This window comes from Solanum lycopersicum, chromosome 7 (genome assembly GCF_036512215.1).
Source record: "Solanum lycopersicum chromosome 7, SLM_r2.1".
NCBI lineage: Eukaryota > Viridiplantae > Streptophyta > Magnoliopsida > Solanales > Solanaceae > Solanum > Solanum lycopersicum.
In genome coordinates this window covers 5045195-5062418 of record NC_090806.1, presented here as the reverse complement: position 1 = coordinate 5062418, position 17224 = coordinate 5045195, and the positions used below count along the sequence as shown (strand labels likewise).

The 17224-nt window shown below is 34.5% G+C and overlaps 2 protein-coding genes across 5 annotated transcripts; one reads left to right on the top strand and one right to left on the bottom strand.

Annotated features, from left to right (window-relative positions):
* LOC101253800 (uncharacterized) lies at window positions 1-3728 on the top strand. The gene is made up of 3 exons (XM_004242751.5): window positions 1-247; window positions 2191-2391; window positions 3331-3728. Exons 1-3 carry the CDS (start codon window positions 137-139, stop codon window positions 3364-3366), a joined length of 348 nt encoding a protein of 115 aa, XP_004242799.1. The 5' UTR covers window positions 1-136; the 3' UTR covers window positions 3367-3728.
* Window positions 3729-4171: 443 nt separating this feature from the next.
* LOC101253298 (histone-lysine N-methyltransferase ASHH1) lies at window positions 4172-17086 on the bottom strand. Of its 4 annotated transcripts, none has more exons than XM_069286693.1 (11): window positions 16889-17086; window positions 15692-15746; window positions 14720-14784; window positions 13818-13974; window positions 9737-9823; window positions 9410-9494; window positions 9242-9335; window positions 8889-9087; window positions 7787-7821; window positions 6118-6427; window positions 4172-4892 (listed from the first exon to the last, which is right to left on the bottom strand). In XM_069286693.1, the coding sequence occupies exons 2-11, from the start codon at window positions 15722-15724 to the stop codon at window positions 4581-4583; spliced, it is 1377 nt and encodes a 458-aa protein (XP_069142794.1). In that variant the 5' UTR covers window positions 15725-15746; window positions 16889-17086; the 3' UTR covers window positions 4172-4580. The 4 variants fall into 4 exon arrangements, with proteins under 4 accessions (XP_069142794.1, XP_069142796.1, XP_069142793.1 ...); XM_069286695.1 differs by having other exon boundaries at window positions 15692-15724; XM_069286692.1 differs by having other exon boundaries at window positions 15692-15762; window positions 16889-17043.
* Window positions 17087-17224: the final 138 nt, after the last annotated feature.

The following is a 17224-nucleotide window of genomic DNA, read 5'->3' as shown; positions in this document are numbered from 1 at the left end:
ATTTTGAGAAGGGGATAAAATCTTTTTCCACCATCAACAATATCTATAAACTGATTATTTCTCAACTGTAAACCACCCATTCCCACCAAAACAATTTTTTTGTTTGTGTGTGTTTTTGGAAGAGGAATAAAGAAGAATGCCAACTCTTAATTTGTTCACAAATTTACCAGTAGATGCAGTTATTGCTTCTGATATTCTCAAAGATGCTACTAAAGCTGTTGCAAAAATCATAGGCAAACCAGAGTCAGTTGAGTTATTTTGAACTTTTTTCTGTTTTCAATCACATTTATATTGACTGCTACCTATTTGATAATATTCCTCTGAGATAAGTTCTTATCAATCATTTAGTGGTAATTGTAAGTATCTTCTAATTTTTTAAGGTTGGTAATGAATTTGGTTTAGTAGTAGTTACATAATTCCACTCATCAGGATGTAAGAGATTGGGGTAGGGGAAGTAGAAATGGGGGAGTGGATTACAAGGTGGGAAATCAGTGAAAGTGCAGGTAGCCAACCAACTGAGTTACTAAGATTGTCCCTTAGCACATGTTTTTAAGTCATGGGGGTAGGGGAAGTAGAAATGGGAGAGTGGATTACAAGGTGGGAAATCGGTGCAAGTGCAGGTAGCCAACCAACTGAGTTACTAAGATTCTCTTTTAGCACAGGTTTTTAAGTCATGTGACACCTTTTTTTTTGGTTAGTGTAACCATATGCTATCGGAGTTCACGATTAATTCCATTTAAGGGAGCTGCATAGGGGCCATTAAAGAGGGAAGCATTCCCTATATTATTTTCTCTATTGTCAGGCTTGAACCTGAGACCTCAGGTTAAGAGTGAAATGGATTATCCCTCTCACCACACTTGAATGTCATGAGGTGGTTAAGTGGGAACATGTTCACAGATGGGGTTAAAGAAAAAGAAAAGAACTTTTACATGGGTTTGAGCTTATTGGGGACATGACCTTAGATAAGAAGTTGTGGAGGACACGACTTAGGCTGGAAGGTTAGTAGGTAGTTGTAGAAATTCCTTGGAAGTTACTAATAGTCGTAGTAATGGAGCCAGTTGTCTAGGTCCATACTAGTAGTCGAAGTATTAATCCTGTAGCTTCTTGTCCAAAGATGTCTGGTACTATCTGTGGTTTCTTGCACTTTGATCATTGTATTATTTTCTTGTAGTTATTTCAGAATGCTTTGACAGTCTCTCTAAGGTAGGGGTAAGGTCTTCATACACTTTACCCTCACCATACCCCACTTGTGGGACTACAGCGGGCATGTTGTCGGTAAATAATAGTAAAGGGGATATTTTTAAAAAATTTAAAAAATAGGGAAGTGAGATGAGTAGAAAGAATAATTTAGTCCTCCATTGCTCAAAATAATGAATTACCAGGTTAGCTATGCAAGACTAAGTTAGGTGTTAATTCAGACTGTATTAGCACTAAAAATATTTACACCACCAACAAGAAGAAATCAGTATCCTCTAGCACATGGTAGTAGGAAGGATATTGACTCTTCAATTGGACACGGATTTATATTTTAATGGGATTTGAACTTGACACTGAGCACTTCCACCTTAACCATAACAACAAGTCTTCATTGCCTATAGCTTGTAAATTATTGTTTGTTAGTTTGGGGTCACAACTGAAAGATTCTTCGTTGGTTTTCTATTACATTGATGTTGGTAGATTAAAAATGCAGAATCCAATAAACATTTTGATCCCAATTCTTGTGGCGTGGAAAACTATGGCAGTCGGATCCACTCTATTTCTTTTTGTGCAAGTATAAAGTAAATATAAGTGTTTTCTTAGCATTTCTTCGTTCCAAAGCAGCAGTAAGTAAATTAGCACCTTCCGTATGTAGAATACTAACTTCCAGCAATTACGGGGTGACTTAAACGATAGGTTATTTTTCATATTGCTGATTGTAAGGACCAGAGTTTCAATATATGAATAGGGAATTGGTTTAAGGAGAGCTTATGCTATGCAAGTTTAGTTTGTTTAGAATGGAATGTTGTAGTAAGCATCTCTCTATCTAAGAGTTTTTGATATAAAGTTTTTCCTGAAGATGGAAATGCTTACCTTGGATTTTAAATACAGGTGCAACTAGCCAATAATCTTATTATCTCTTATTTTGACTATGATAGAATGAATTTACTCTTGTGGAAGTATGTTGACGTAACTCTACTTGTTTTTCCCCAGTATGTGATGATCTTGTTGAATGGAGGAGTTCCTATTGCATTTGCTGGTACCGAAGCTCCTGCTGCATATGGAGAACTAATTTCCATTGGAGGTCTTGGACCTAGTGTAAATGGCAAACTCAGTTCAACCATTGCAGAGATTCTTCAGACAAAACTGTCTATAGACAGCGACAGATTCTATATAAAGTTTTATGATTCTCCGGTAAGTCTTTACGAGAAAAAAGAAGAAAATGATGTTCTGCGTTTTCCACTATGCACCCCCCCCCTCACCCTTTCCTTAGTCCAAAGCAAGAGAATTAGTTTATGTGCAATGCACTTTCCCTTGTCTTGACCAATGAAAGTTTCATTTTTAATGCCAGGATCAAACAGAACTAGTTCAATCAACCCTAGCGAAGTTCAGACCTTGTTTGTGTTTTTAAAAGTTGGTGTGATATATTGAGCATATTGCAAGTTGTTTATTAGTAAGGATCACTCTGCAATGAGGGGATAAAAATAGATGAAATTTGTATATATATTGAATTAGTCGTAAAGTTTGTTCTGAAATTTGTGGAGAAGAACTACTTAAAGCATCCATATGGAAAACAACTTTCATGTTAATTTTAGCTGAGGTTGAATAGATTTCCTTCCGTTGATTTTGTTTGTATTAATTGTGGTGTCCGGATCTGTTTGCACGCACCTCGACTAACTCCCAAACTGCAATACTGTTTCCTCAATATATTCTTTTGCAGTTGAAATTTGGTTGTCCATCATGTGTGGAGTCCTACTCATAACTGATTCTGATTGGTTTAAGTTAAACTACCCATATTGGGATGCATCGATGGAAATATCCTACAATCCTATTGGAATTGTCTCTACTTTTAAGTAGAATCTAATTAACAAGAAGAAACAACAACAACGACAACAACTACGTCTCAATCCAAAGCAAGTCACTAGAATCTGAATTCGTACATAATAAGTAAACATGTAACTAATAACCTACTTTTTGGTTGCACTTATCCATGCTCAACCAGCACAAACTTGAGTTATTGCTGCATTTAGCTTGGTTCTTGTGCTTTAATCTCGCGTCGTCTTTTTTAATTTGACCATGTTTACACCTATGTAAAGGTTTTGTCTAACTGAAAATCCTTTTCTTTGCATGCAGCGCCCATTTTTTGGGTTCAATGGCTCAACTTTTTGATGAACCTACTTAAAAATAACTGCTCTGAAGTCTGGAGAAGGAACTTCTTGGTACAGCAGCAGTTCAAGACTTCATCTGCTCTCAACTGTGATCGTTTCACGGAAGAAGTAAACCCTTCTAACATGTTCAATCATCAATGGTGATACTTCTGTACAATGTCTGTACAATATCTTGTTTGATTGCGAATTTCGTAGCGCTAAGAAATAGGAAACTATAATGCATATTTCAGCATTAACGTATGCCCAGCATAGGGCCAGTTTTACAAATTTAGTGCTTCTGTTGTCTTCTACTTTAAACTGAGATCATTCTTAAATAGATTTATATTATGTTTTTTTACAAGTCAAAGAAGTTCTAAGTGCCAACTCGATGTGTCCTACTTTGTCTAATAGTGTGATCACAATGAATTATTTTGTATCTTTTATTACAATCTTGTGTTATAAGTGCATACATTAGTTTATTTTTATTTTTACACATTATTCAAATCAGACAAGTTTAAATGGAGTGACATGGATAGCTGATCAGAACTTGCTTGATATAGACGTATAAAAATTGCTGATATTATTGTTGAGTAGTAAGATAACTATATATTGTAGAAACATTGTTTCGAGTTATAAATTGAAAGTAAAAAAATGTAAAATTTTAATGATACACATTCAAAGATGATGGTGAAGCATTATTTATTGCCATCCTTGGCTTTATTTGCAACAACTCAGGATTCCAAGTTAAACATACGAAAAAAGTGTGTACATTTACACCAAATCGCGTTAACTTATCCGCACATGATGTTATACCAAAATCACAATAGTTTAAGTGAAAAATAACAATGACTACATATGCAAATCATAAACTGTTCTACATTTTCTGCTTACTCACCAAACACCTTAAAATAACTTATTTCCATGAAAAACATTTTCCTCCGTCCCAAACACTTGTTAGTGATAGAATAGTTCAAGTCTGCACAAGGTTTTTTTTTTCCCCACAAGGACACTAATAATGGATAAAAACTACAAGTTCCCTGGCTATGTGAACACCCAGAAATGGTTTAATGGTTAGTTGGTTACACATGAAATTCCCACAAGGGTCAAGTGATACACTGTTCTAATTTTTTTTTTTTGTACTGTATGCATAGAAACCATGTCCTTGACTTGCCCTAAAACAAAAATTTGTCCGAAATATTTCTGTAGATTAAATGGTATCAAATACCAGACTAAATGTCATTGATCTGACATACTTCCTTTAGCTCCTTGAGACAGCTTGGGTTCAGCATTGGTTGTTTGAGGTCCGGCTCCTCCTTCAGAAGGAGCTGCGGCAGTGGTGTAGGTTGCTGGACGAGGGTGCATCACATTCTTGATTACAGAAAAGTAGAGATCAAAATCTGCTTTGTATTTAGAGCAATGTGCTTCGATCCACGTCTCAGCTACACTGGTGGGCACACTATCCTGGTTGTCCCGCCCATGCTCTTCAATGGTAGGGCGAATTTCTTCATACACAGAATTAAGCTTCGAAGTAGCTTCATTTTTTAACCCCTGCATTACATTGGAAAAATGTTTTAGAAAATTTACACAAAGCAGCATCATTTTTTATCCCTTGCATAAACATTGCCAGAAGTGTTCAGAAAAATTACAATTAGTGTCAACACTAGTTCAACCACCCATGCCTGACAAAGATCAATAATGTGGCATCACAAAGCGAGAATTAGGAGGTTTGCCTTTTTCTCTTCCTTCCCTTTCTTGGGGGTCGGGTTGGGGGTGGGGGACATGGAAGATGCAGTCATGATGATAACAGCAACTACCAGGAAGTATTCTATCCAACCCATCAACCCCCATCAAGATTTCTCGTCTCTTTTACTTCTCTCACAAGTGCTAGAGAGTAGATAATGAGCCAAATCCACCGATAGATGCTAAAAGCATTTCCAACTCCAAGGAATTTCAACACATCACCATTCCGCGTTAGAAAATTCCTACATACTACTACGATGCCATTACTGCTATTAAACATGTGAAAACCTAAGAAGAGTTGCAATGCTCCAACAAAGAAAAGGACTCAGGCTGAGAAAGGTGGGAGGTTTGGCTAAACAGTCAGATTAGCAAATATTATCAGAAATTGTACAACTTCTTTGCTAGGAAAGGAATCGTATCCACATAAGGAAGGATCAACAAGGAATACCATCCGAATTTTTTTAACAGAGATGAGCAGCTACTTACGTTTTCACTACGAAAAGCATATACTGTTTGAATACAGTAAATATGCTTCCGCACTTCATGAGAATACAAGGAAATAAATTTGTTGGGTAAACGAGAATTCCACCAAGTGAAGGGTATGATATCAGCTCCACTGATAATTGAGAAGCACCAAAAAAATAAAAAAATAAAAATCTGCTCAAAACAGTATAATGAGGAAGGTACACATCATCCTAAAATCAAGGAGTTCGGTTCTGGTCCAGTTAGGTTTTCATGAATGCTACAAATATAAACAGCAGCATAAGATATGTGCTCCATGGTGAAGCAAAAAATAAAATAAAATAATAACCATAACAACATAAAGTGAAAAAAAAGAAGATTGAGGTATATTAGTTACTACTCCTTGGAGCAACATACTTTTACATGTATATATTTATCTAAAGAAGAGCTCATCAAAGCTAAATGGGAGTAGAAACATTAGCTTCTTCGCCAACCCATGGAAAAATATGAAAGAAATAGTTGATAAAGTTGCCTATAATCATGACGTCTTACAAAGAAAAGGTGATCATACCTCGTACATGGTAACTTCTTCTCGTGCTTCCTTCGATGCGAACAATTTAGCAAAATCTCCATCATTCACTTGCTTACGGCTGGAAGATTTTACCTTCCGCTTGGGAAGGTGTTGGGCTTTCTTCTTCGGTGTTGAACCAGATCCAATATTAAAACTCTTACATGTGGTATTACTTGGTTCCAACTTGAGTGTAGACCCTTCACTGTCGTTCAATATTTTAGTTTGCTCATTTCCTCCACCAGTTCCAGCAATCACTGGCAAAGAGTCATCCTCTGCCGAGTCATAAAGTGGAACTTCCTCCACTGTATATCTGCAGTAAGAAAGCCAGATTAAGATAAATATCCAAGAATTAGAAGGAAATGAGTAAAAGCTGTAGAATCCAAATTATAATATCTTAGGCAATTTTCTCTGATGGAACTCACTACCTGAAAATTTCTTTCTTATCACTGTTGACAAATAAGTGAACTGCCTCATGTTATACCATTTAGTGATAAAATCAAGATCAAGTCATTCAACAATGAACCAAAAGCTAACAAGCTTCACCTTGCTATATTGTTTGACCGGTCCCTTGTTACCTAAACATGTAATATTTCAGAAAACAGCATATTCTCTCCTCACCATGTTTCTTGTTCTTTTAAATGATGGTGGTGTTTGGGTCAACTTACATGAATATCAACTTATTACACCAAGTACCTACTACCTCCCACCAACACAGGCACTGAGTAACTCTGTCCAACAAGGTATTGGAAACCTAAACCCAAGACTTCATCGATCTCCCCCAATTCATTGACCACTAGAGTCACACCCTTGTGTGCTCTCTCAATGCCATACATTTTTCTTACAAGTAGGAAACGAAAGGCTAGCTACTAGGTGGGGAACATAGAATGACTATAATAAATCATAGAGCAGCGAGGAGTAAGCCCATCCTATAATATCATTTGAGCTTTCCCTTTCCTAAGATTTTATTCAATTAAAAAATCAAGTAAGGAAAGGAAAGGTCTCTTAATTTTATCCAGAAATATCATTTTCGGTCTATCTATCGATTGAACCAGAGGCTGGGTTCTTGTTGATGGACATAAGAAGTGGGATTAAGAACAGGGAAAGAGCAGCTCTACTCATACTTTTGCTTATGGAAAGACATTAGACACCTAATAAAACATGCCAGATCTCTTACAAAGCCATTGTCAGTCACATTTATGTATCTTACTGAGCTTCGAATGGTATCACTAATGTTTCTCGAGATAAATCCAAAACTTCGAAGATCTAGAACAATACGTTGAATGCAAGATTACTTCAAGTCTTCTCAAAATAATTAAGTCTCATTGTGAATTCAGAAGTGCACTTTCTTTTCCGTAATTCACAATAAAACATTGATTTGTTTATTGTGTTAACAATAACAACATAAGGAAGAGCACACATATCAATAACCAAAAAAAACAGAATAACAAGAAGAAGAGGAAGAATACATGAGGATAAAAGAATCAATCTAACACAGCTGTAGCCTGTAGACATCTTTATTTAAGGTTTAAAGTTTCATTACTTATAAGAGTCTACAGATCCACATCCTATTTCATAAAGTCATTAACAGATCAAAGCAAATCAAGTTAACAGAGCCAGAACCTTAAAAATTGTACAAACACAAACTTAAAAAAACCAAGTTGAGCATTACCTGACATCCCCATCTTCCCAGACATGGTTGTACTCCTGAGCAAAGATAGAAAGAGAAAAAAAAGAATAAGAAATGAGTCTGATAAAACATATTTCGAATTTAGAAGCATCTATTATGTTTTAGAGAACAGAAGAAAGCATATGCCAACAAGCAGCAGCTCTTTCCTCCCCTTTCTTTGATATGTTGCCAAAATGAGCACCTTTACCACAATCTTTCTCATAAAATTTCATTTGAATAACTTAGTTCTACTATTTACGTTATAGCTGGAACTATAGTTCCTCCTCAGAAAATCTCAAATCAACTGTGAAATCTATGTCCAGTGTGGTAATTTAAAACCCCTTAAGATTGGGTATTCAATGTCTCAGGATTAGAATGCAATCCTATCATCCTGAAAGATAGTGACAATTTTGTTTACATGCTAATTTGAAACACTTCAACAGTGAGGCTTATCAATTTCAACAAGAAATAGAATCTATGATCTCATTGATCAACCAAGCTTTAAATGAGAAAAGCAAAGAAGACATCGACTACATATTCCATTTTTGTGCTCAAGATTCAAACATAATAAGCTATAAGCATTTATCTTTTTCTTTTTATCAGTGCAATAAGCACTATCCTGGATTACTTTCTTTTTAGCCTCAAAAGCAACATGCTATTTATCCTATAAAAATTCAAGGTCACTGTATTGTGGTGTATTTAGGCCCTTGGATGAGAAGAAGATATATGCAAAGAAGTAACGGAAAATGATGATATATCCAGAGCTTCACATTTGAGAAGCACAAGATCTTAACAAAAAGAAGATGACACTTCCACTGAAACAATAGACAAGAACAAGATATATTCTTTTAAAATGTCATAACTTTGCATCAATTTTAACACCCGGCATTAAAGAACAGACTGATCAGAAAAAAAGACTTTGGTCGGTAAGGATACACCATACTACAACATGTTATTTGCAGATTGTAGTATGTGACTAGCTAATTCAATCTATAGGCATAAGTCATTAAGCATTTTGTTGTCTATATTCTTGGTAAGAAGGAATAAGTGAAATGAGGCTACAAAGGCATTCCAGATATAACAATTCATAAGAAACTTAAGTTACCTGGAATCCTTGAGACTTGGCACCCAGAAATATAGAACAGTTTACAGCTCCACATAGACACTGAACAGTTGCACCCCCATACCACTCAAAATTATAGTCGTATGCCAGCTCCATTCCAATAGATATGTCCTGCTTTGCAAATATTCCTACCCTTGTTTCCCCTAACACTGTCCATTTCCTTGTTTCACAATTTGGCCAGCTGGTAATTTAGGAACACAGTATAAGTACTCTCAAGCAACACCAACTAACCATAATAATTTGCCACTTACTGACCAAGATTTGTATCTTTGACAATTGGCGTTTCAGCACTTACCATGAATGATTTATGAATCTTGCAAAACTTCCGCACTTACCATGAATGATTTATGAATCTTGCAAAACTTCCCTTCCGGGTGGCATCAATGAAATGATTCGCGTCCAGAGAAATTATGTACGCATCCTTGAGCCCTGCACAAATCATACAAAATTATAGTATTGATCTGTAGATGCATTGACAACTATATGTAAAGTTGATAATTTACCATGAGCTTCATAAGCCTGAGACCTTTTCTTTGCTTCTTCAGATGATATCACTTCTCCACAGTATTCAATGATGAACTGTCCAGCCTAATAATGTAAAGAGAACAATTGGTTGATTGCAGCTGATTAAGAATAAGCCTTAGTACAGTTACTGCACAAAGACCCCTGTATGTTCCACATAGAGCTCATGATTGAGAGGCTTAGTTTTGGAATTTTTTCTTCACGTGACTGTCAAAACATGAAAAATCTTTTCGTATATGCCAAAATTGAGTTATACAAATGAATGGTCACCTAAAAATAAAATAGCGATGTTGCTTCAGCAGAATTACCTTTATATTCTCATCAGCTAAAAGACCCCAACCACGCCCTTCAGTCCTGAACAACTTAGTTTTTGCATATTCACATTTCTGGAATCTCTGTGGACAGCAAGCAAAACACTTCAAAATAATGTACCCACAATTATCTGAGTGACACTCACTGTCACTTTCAGAAACGGCACTTAGTAATCTCCATTAGTTATTGAAGCAATCAACTACATACAAGGAACTACAATTCCTCGCAGTAGATGAAAGGATAAATTTAAGTGAAGAAAATTCTCAATAGGGAAAAACTAAACAACAAACAGCAATTATTTTTAATTGTATTTTTTGTTTATAAAAGAATAACTAGGAGCGATTATGCCATACATCAAGTGCTCAGAACAAAGCAAGTCCGAAAAAACAGAGATCCCAGTTTCTCAGTGTATCTGATAGATAAACCACTATTCTGAAGCAGCTTTTAATCATAACCCGATGAAATAAACTGATGTATAAATATAGAGATCAATAGTTGCATTTTATCACAAAAGATCACTCAAACCCAAATATCATACCTTTCCAGAAAACATTCTTACAATCAAATCTTTGGAACAAATGAGTCACCATTCACTGTTACAGATAGACATAACCTCTCTAGGGTATTATATATGCAACGATGACACACTTTAATGCATGAGCATAGCGTGATTTTTTTTTTGGAAACTGGTAAGGATTGAAAATTTTATATAGCTCAGCTTCCTCATATCACATAAATCTCTAGAAAGAGCAACATATGGTACTTTTAATAGTCAACAGATGTTCTTAATCTACACAACATACAATGGAGCTCCTTTAGGAGTATAGTCTACACAAAATAAAGAATATTTCCTAGTCACAAGGATGCCTAATAGTACAACCATTAAAAATTCCTTTTTTTAAATAACTGTGGTGTTCAACCCAGCTTGTGTACACCTCGACTAATTCTATGAGGTACCTTTTATCACCTACTAGGAACAGTACCAGGTAATTTAGCCCACCAAGGCTTGATCACATGGAAGAAGTCACCAAGTAGTTTTGCTGCTGATTTTTGAACCTAAGCCCTCATGCTTCTCAACCCACTTCATTAACCACTATACTACACCTCGACGTTCCATTAAGAATATTTCATATAAAAATTTGTATAATAAATCCTATACACATACAACAAATCTAGATGCATTCTAACTACCACAATCAAGTTAAAGATCATATGTTCCACTCTTACCATTTACCTGATCTCTAGAATCTTTAGCTAACATTTTGATTCGACAGATTTGCTAGCGTGAAATAACTAAAAAGGTTAGTTAACATGAAATATTGACTTGACATGCTAAACGATGTGACATTTGTATAAGCCATGTTAGACGTGCAACACGGCAGATGTGCATGATGTAGTACCCATGTTAGACTATGTCACCTCATTACAAACATTGTAAGGTTCTGATATTTTTCTACCTTGTAATTATCGACTCCAGCGCTCTCATTATGCTGGACAGTGTCTAATAAAATTATTCACTTGTAAAAAAATGTATTGCTTTTGCCTTACATACAAACACTCCCAGATTTTCATTTTCATTAGTCTCTGGGCACGCGCTATGCGCGTGTACCCCACATCTATTATACAATCTGTTTATTATTTTAGGGCTTTAAACCTTAATATAAGATCAACTTAGACATTGTAATTTCAAATGACCAATTGTGACAACTTAAACATCAGGGCTACTAATGTGCCAATGTTAACAATCTTCAATAAAATCAATTCATAAATAAGAAAATATAGTGCTAAAACTTTGGAATGTAAAGAAAGAGTAAACAACAGTTGCGGGTGGATCATTCTACATTCGATTACTTAGTAAGAAAATATACAGTAGAAAGCTTGTTTGACTTAAATGTTAAACTATATTGTCCACATCCAATCCAAAACCAAGTAGACAACCGAAATTTTTGAGTTTTTTATTCAAGAATTCCCATTTTGGAAGGAGATAGAGACATCCAATTAAAAAGCTTTCAACATGAAATAGCTATTACACAACTTCCATTATGTGTTATAGCTCGAACCTCGAAGAAAGGAGAGAACTATAGAAGTCTTATACTTCTGTGTGTAATGAAGTTGTTTTCCTTTTATTTTCTACCTGCACTCAACTTTTCTTTTGCTTTCTTCCTCCTCCTTTTCATCTCAACTTGGAGTTTGATAATAGGTAAGTTCCTAATTTATAGCAGTTAAATAATAACTTCTCCAATGTCATTTGGAACTATTAATATGAATTTGGTGTGATGCTAATTAAGAAACCCATTGAACGTGATCTTTCAAATTATCTGCCTTTTGAGAGAAATAACAATTGACATTCTACATCATCCCTAACCTCCTCCCTTAATTGTTCCCCATTAGTAAGTATAGGTTTGGTAGATGAATGGGCTTGTAATCTGATGGAATTAAAAGTAATCATTCATGGAATATAAAACAACAAACAATTAAGGTTGCTTAGACAAGATAATTAAACCGAAAAATTGATGGAATACAAGTTATTACTTAATTATTTAATGGAGGTAATTTTATCGTTAGGAGAGGATAAATTGGTCCTTCAATATTTAAAGAGTATTTGTGTAATCTAACTTATAACTTAGAAAGTTCCCACTTTTAGTATAGTATGATGTGATGATGATTAAAATGGATTCAAATATAAAAGTAGAGAGGTCTATGACATGGAGTGGACATACGGTCCGAGCTTGAAATATTAATGACTTAAGACTTCCTAACACCAAGAAGAAATGAAATAAGAAAAAGATCCGAAAACAATCACTTGTAAGAACCAACATGTGAAGTTATGGATCAAAGAATATGAGGGCTGCTCCTAGCCCACACAAAACGAAATCACTAGTAGGCCATGACCACAAACATTGTTGAATAAACCTGTACTTCTAGATGGTATTACAGTACAGAATCGGCCCAAAGTGAGCAAGGCTGATCCCAGGAAAGGTGAAAGAAGAGAAGCAATAAAGGGGCACTCATACAACAACAGATGCAGGAAAACAGTTTGCCTTAGGCCTCCAATCTGATGATTCATCTCAAGAGGGTGCATGAGGGGAAAAAAACCATGATGGAGGATACTAAGATAAAGGTTACTTGATAGCAGACTTGTCAAAAAAAAATTATTCAGAGAAAAAGATTAGCTTCTTCTAGACATCTAGAAATTCCATTTGCCAAATTAATATGAAGCTCTTGCTGTCTTAGTGGTTGATAGGGAGGAAGTGCATAAAATAATAGTCAAAGTTCTACTTAGGTATGAAAAGTCCCATGAGGCGCAATAGAAAAGGGCAGCATTAGGAGACTGCTAAAGAAGAAATTATAGAAGTAAAGCATGGAAAGTTGACAAGATAAGAAACTGGATAAAGCTCCATCACATGAAATATACGAGGAGCATCAAGTGGAAGACTGCACAATAAGATGGTTTAAACCTAGTTTTAGAAATGGGTTATGGTAAGAATGGTCATAGAAATGTATTTTGACAGGTTCTTGGTTGAATAGTTTCAGGACTGCATAAAAACTTCTCACTATTTGCATCTTTTTTCTGTTCTTTTATTCCTTTATCATTATCTTTTAGGATAGCTTTTAGTTCTTTTTTTATATAAGCATCAACCAGAAAAGATAAACTACTGGAGTTGGGACTCTATCCTAGGTCGTCGATCGAAGGAAAGAACTTGAGTGCTCCTATATAACCAGTTCGCCTTTTGGCTTCTATAGTTCCAAAGAAGTGTTTTTGTGAAATTTATATACCCATCCAAATAAATGTGTAAATATCATTCAACAGAGCTAATGAAATCATATTAACAACAATGAAGAGCTATAAATTAACACTAGGAAAGGTAATGCATAACATGACCTTTTTGAGCTTATCATGAAGGTTCTAAAATACCACTACTTTCACTCTCTTTCTCAACCTGTAATTGTAACACAAATTTGAGGCACTACCCATAAAATCTGTTGTAAGTTGGAAATTGATAAGATCTCTGTAAAAGTAAACTAATATGAGAAACATCATAGAAATGTTCAACTCATTACACAAATCATATTTACCTGATTTCTGCAAGTTGCACCACACTGACAGTAACCCGGGGTACATTCAGTGTTGGTTATTACATTCAAGCATCTTTCTACACAGGCACTTTCAGGAACACTTGCATCATATTTGCATTCACAGATAGCAATATCATCCTCTTTCAGTTTCTTATGCCTGTAAGATATTAGAGCATTCCGATTAAAATTGACTAACTATAGACAAGATGAGTGATAATTGAAAACCATTCAACTCCAAATCAAGGTCAACTAACCTAGGTATATGCTTTTAGGGCACAAGTTTTTTTCTTTTTTTTTTTTGCGTAATTTTTTGGGATTCAAGTTAAGACATCAGAAGCTTCAATCTTGAAAGCCAAAAATCTATAAATCACATAATTAAGAAGTAGGACACAAAATATGCAAGGAATGAAACAAAAACTTATTTCTCTATCACAGAAAGAAACTACTTTTCTGTTTCTCCTCTTTATAGAACAAGAAAAAAAGATGAAACATATGCATTAGAAAACATTAGTTTCAACTCAACGAAAATTCTTCCTTTTAAGCTTGCCACGGAACAAGGTACAATAGTTTATCAAAGTTTAATCTCTATTTCTTTTAATCAATGGTTTATGAAAATTTGTGTCTTAGAAGTGAGAATAATAGCAATAACCAATCTCTTTCGCATAGTTATAGTATCCAGATCTTAGATACCCGAACCAACTTTTTGGACCATGACTAAAATCAATACGCCATGCAAGTGGTACTCACAATTGCGAACAATGTCACAATAATTCAAAAGACTAAGCAACAAATGTATGAACATGAGCTTCAAAATTTAAAGATTATTAAAAAAAGAGACAAAGAGTACGTTAACTAGCAGGGAGATGATCATTTTATGTAGCAAAGAAAGGATTTAAGCTCACTTTCGCCCTAAAAACTCATTTTGAGTAATATAAATAAATGGTGTTACTCCTTCTGGCAGTTGAACCTGCAAAAAAGAAGAAGGAAATAATTCACCTCATTACTTGATGTAAATAGAAATATAGAATGGCATATTGCAATGAAAAATCACTAATACATAAGCAAAGGGGATGCATTTATTATACAAGCTCCATAAACATTTTTATACAGTATTATCCTAGCAAATATAATGGGTAAGCTGTTGTTGTATCCTAGCAAATATAATGAGTAAGTTGTGGTTGTTCAAATCAAATATCATATATATGTATATATTGTGAAACCTTGACTTTAAGACTTACTTTTGTTACTTCTTTACTTTATTTTCTGTTTTTCGATGAATATTCAGTTTGGATTAGGGTTGGCTTACCTATTGGTGGGTTAGATGTCATCATGACTTGGTCTTTTGGGTCATGATGAGTTCCAAAGTGAATATTGTCTTGTGTCAAGTTGCATGTTCTTTCAGGCTTCACATGATGTAAACAAAGTACGACCATTGTGTCTTTCTTTCTAATTCTAAGATCTCCTTTAGTGATCTTCCTTTATTTCTCCCTTTCCCTTACTCTAATTGTCGCTTGAGCAGGTACTTTAGAAATACAAATCACACAGTAGGGCTTGTTTGGTCATGAAAATTACGAGTATTTGAAATAAGTAATTTTTGTTTCAAAGTGAAAAATGATGTTTTTGTTTGTCCAGAAATACAAATTGGAGTTGTTTTTTAAATGTAGTGAGTGATTTAGAGTGAAAATAATTTTTTGGTGTTCCTCAAATTCCGAAATTTTTACAAATTTTTATTCCAAACATGATTTACAAATTGAACTCTGGAAAAAGTAAAAATACTCATGGCCAAACACCAACTAAGTCCATGCAACATCACACTTATAAATTTACAACATGCTTAAGAAATAGTGAGTAACAGAACATGAACTAAGGCATACCACATTGCATTTGTCTTCTTCTGAATGCAACATCTATGCAACCTATGTCAGAAATCTGGAAACTCAAAAAACTCAACATAGTAGAAGGTTTTCATCAGTTTCATATCCAAGCACAAGATCACACACAACCCAAAAACAAAAAAAAATATTACATAAGAATAAATTAATATTAGAGAAGTTGTGTTTCCTTCTACCAAGAATTCGGAACCACAAAAGAGCTTACAACAACAACATAACCCCTGCACCCACAAAAGAGCTTGAAAAACAAAATAATTCAAAGGCGAAATTTCTCAAAAACAAAATTACCAATGCCCAACAACAACAACATACCCCGTGTAGGGACTACACAGTGGGGTCTGCTGAAGAATTACCAATGCCGTAAACATTAATATTTTAGGTAAGATAAATATTAACCCTATAACATTTTTTTCTTAAAAAAACTTTGAGTGGAATTCCTCCAACACCCGTAAATTTTTTTAAAAAATTTGATAAAATCATAACTCACCATTCAACCAAAGAGATATACACACAAAAATCTCGACAGAGAAAAAAACAGGTAGAACAATCTATGCTATAAAAATGGGTTATTTCAATGTGCATTCGCATAGAATGAGGGAAAAAAAAACTAGTCCCAAGTAATATACACAAAGGTATCAAATGAGTGCTCCACATATTTATTGTTCAAAAAAATGGGGAGCAGATTCCAAGGTGGGCAATGAACCCATCAACAAGATAAAAATTCAGGTAGTCAACAAATTAAGCTACTACGAGTGCTCCAAATAAATGTTTAAGGTTTGGGAGAAAAAAACAACCTAAACCCATAAAAAAGAAAAATTCTCACAAGCAATTCCATTCACGGTTGCTCAGATAGTAAACACCCTCACCCAACCTTGAGTTTATGGGTTCGAACACCAATGGAGCAAAAAGGGCGAGAGCTCCGATGAGGGTAATAACAAAAACAACAAAAAAAAATCCCTTTTTTAGTGAATTTCTCCCAACACTAGTAAATGTTTTACAAATTTCCATAACAATTCAACCAAAAAATAAAAACACAAAAATCATGAAAAAAAATCAATACAGAAAATGGTTAAATTCAATGTGGATAAACTTAAAAAACTAATTCTAACAACTATACACTGAGTTCACATTTATGATTATCAAAGTATGAAGGAAAAAAAAAGGCAAAATTGAACTTACCTTTGGACAAATGGATAGGAATTAGGGTTTTACAAAAGCTTAATAATCATTTCTTGTATTTCTTATATACATATACACAAAAAGTATCATGTGTTTTGTTGTGAAGAAATAATAACACAGTCTCAATTCTGAAAACCCCAGATTTTCAGACGGTTAAGCAAAATCATGGGTTTTCGAAATTTTGAAGACGGTTGGTACGACGTCGTTTTGGTTTGAAGTTAATTATATTATTTATTTATTTATTTTAAAAATTAGATACTTTATATGATTGATTTAAAAATAATTGATAAATGAATGAAAATAGATAGAGAAAAAATAAATTTAAATTAAAAGTGT

Bases quoted from the DNA above. Each gene is read 5' to 3' on its own strand.
- LOC101253298 (XM_069286693.1), bottom strand. From the start codon at position 15,724: ATGTTGCATTCAGAAGAAGACAAATGCAATGTG. The intron at 9,495-9,736 runs GTAATTCTGCTG...TTACATTATTAG, and splicing joins TAGCTGATGAGAATATAAAG to GCTGGACAGTTCATCATTGA. The intron at 9,336-9,409 runs GTAAATTATCAA...TGATTTGTGCAG, and splicing joins TCAGGCTTATGAAGCTCATG to GGCTCAAGGATGCGTACATA.
- LOC101253800 (XM_004242751.5), top strand. From the start codon at position 137: ATGCCAACTCTTAATTTGTTCACAAATTTACCAGTAGATGCAGTTATT. The intron at 248-2,190 runs GTTGAGTTATTT...GTTTTTCCCCAG, and splicing joins TCATAGGCAAACCAGAGTCA to TATGTGATGATCTTGTTGAA. The intron at 2,392-3,330 runs GTAAGTCTTTAC...CTTTGCATGCAG, and splicing joins TAAAGTTTTATGATTCTCCG to CGCCCATTTTTTGGGTTCAA.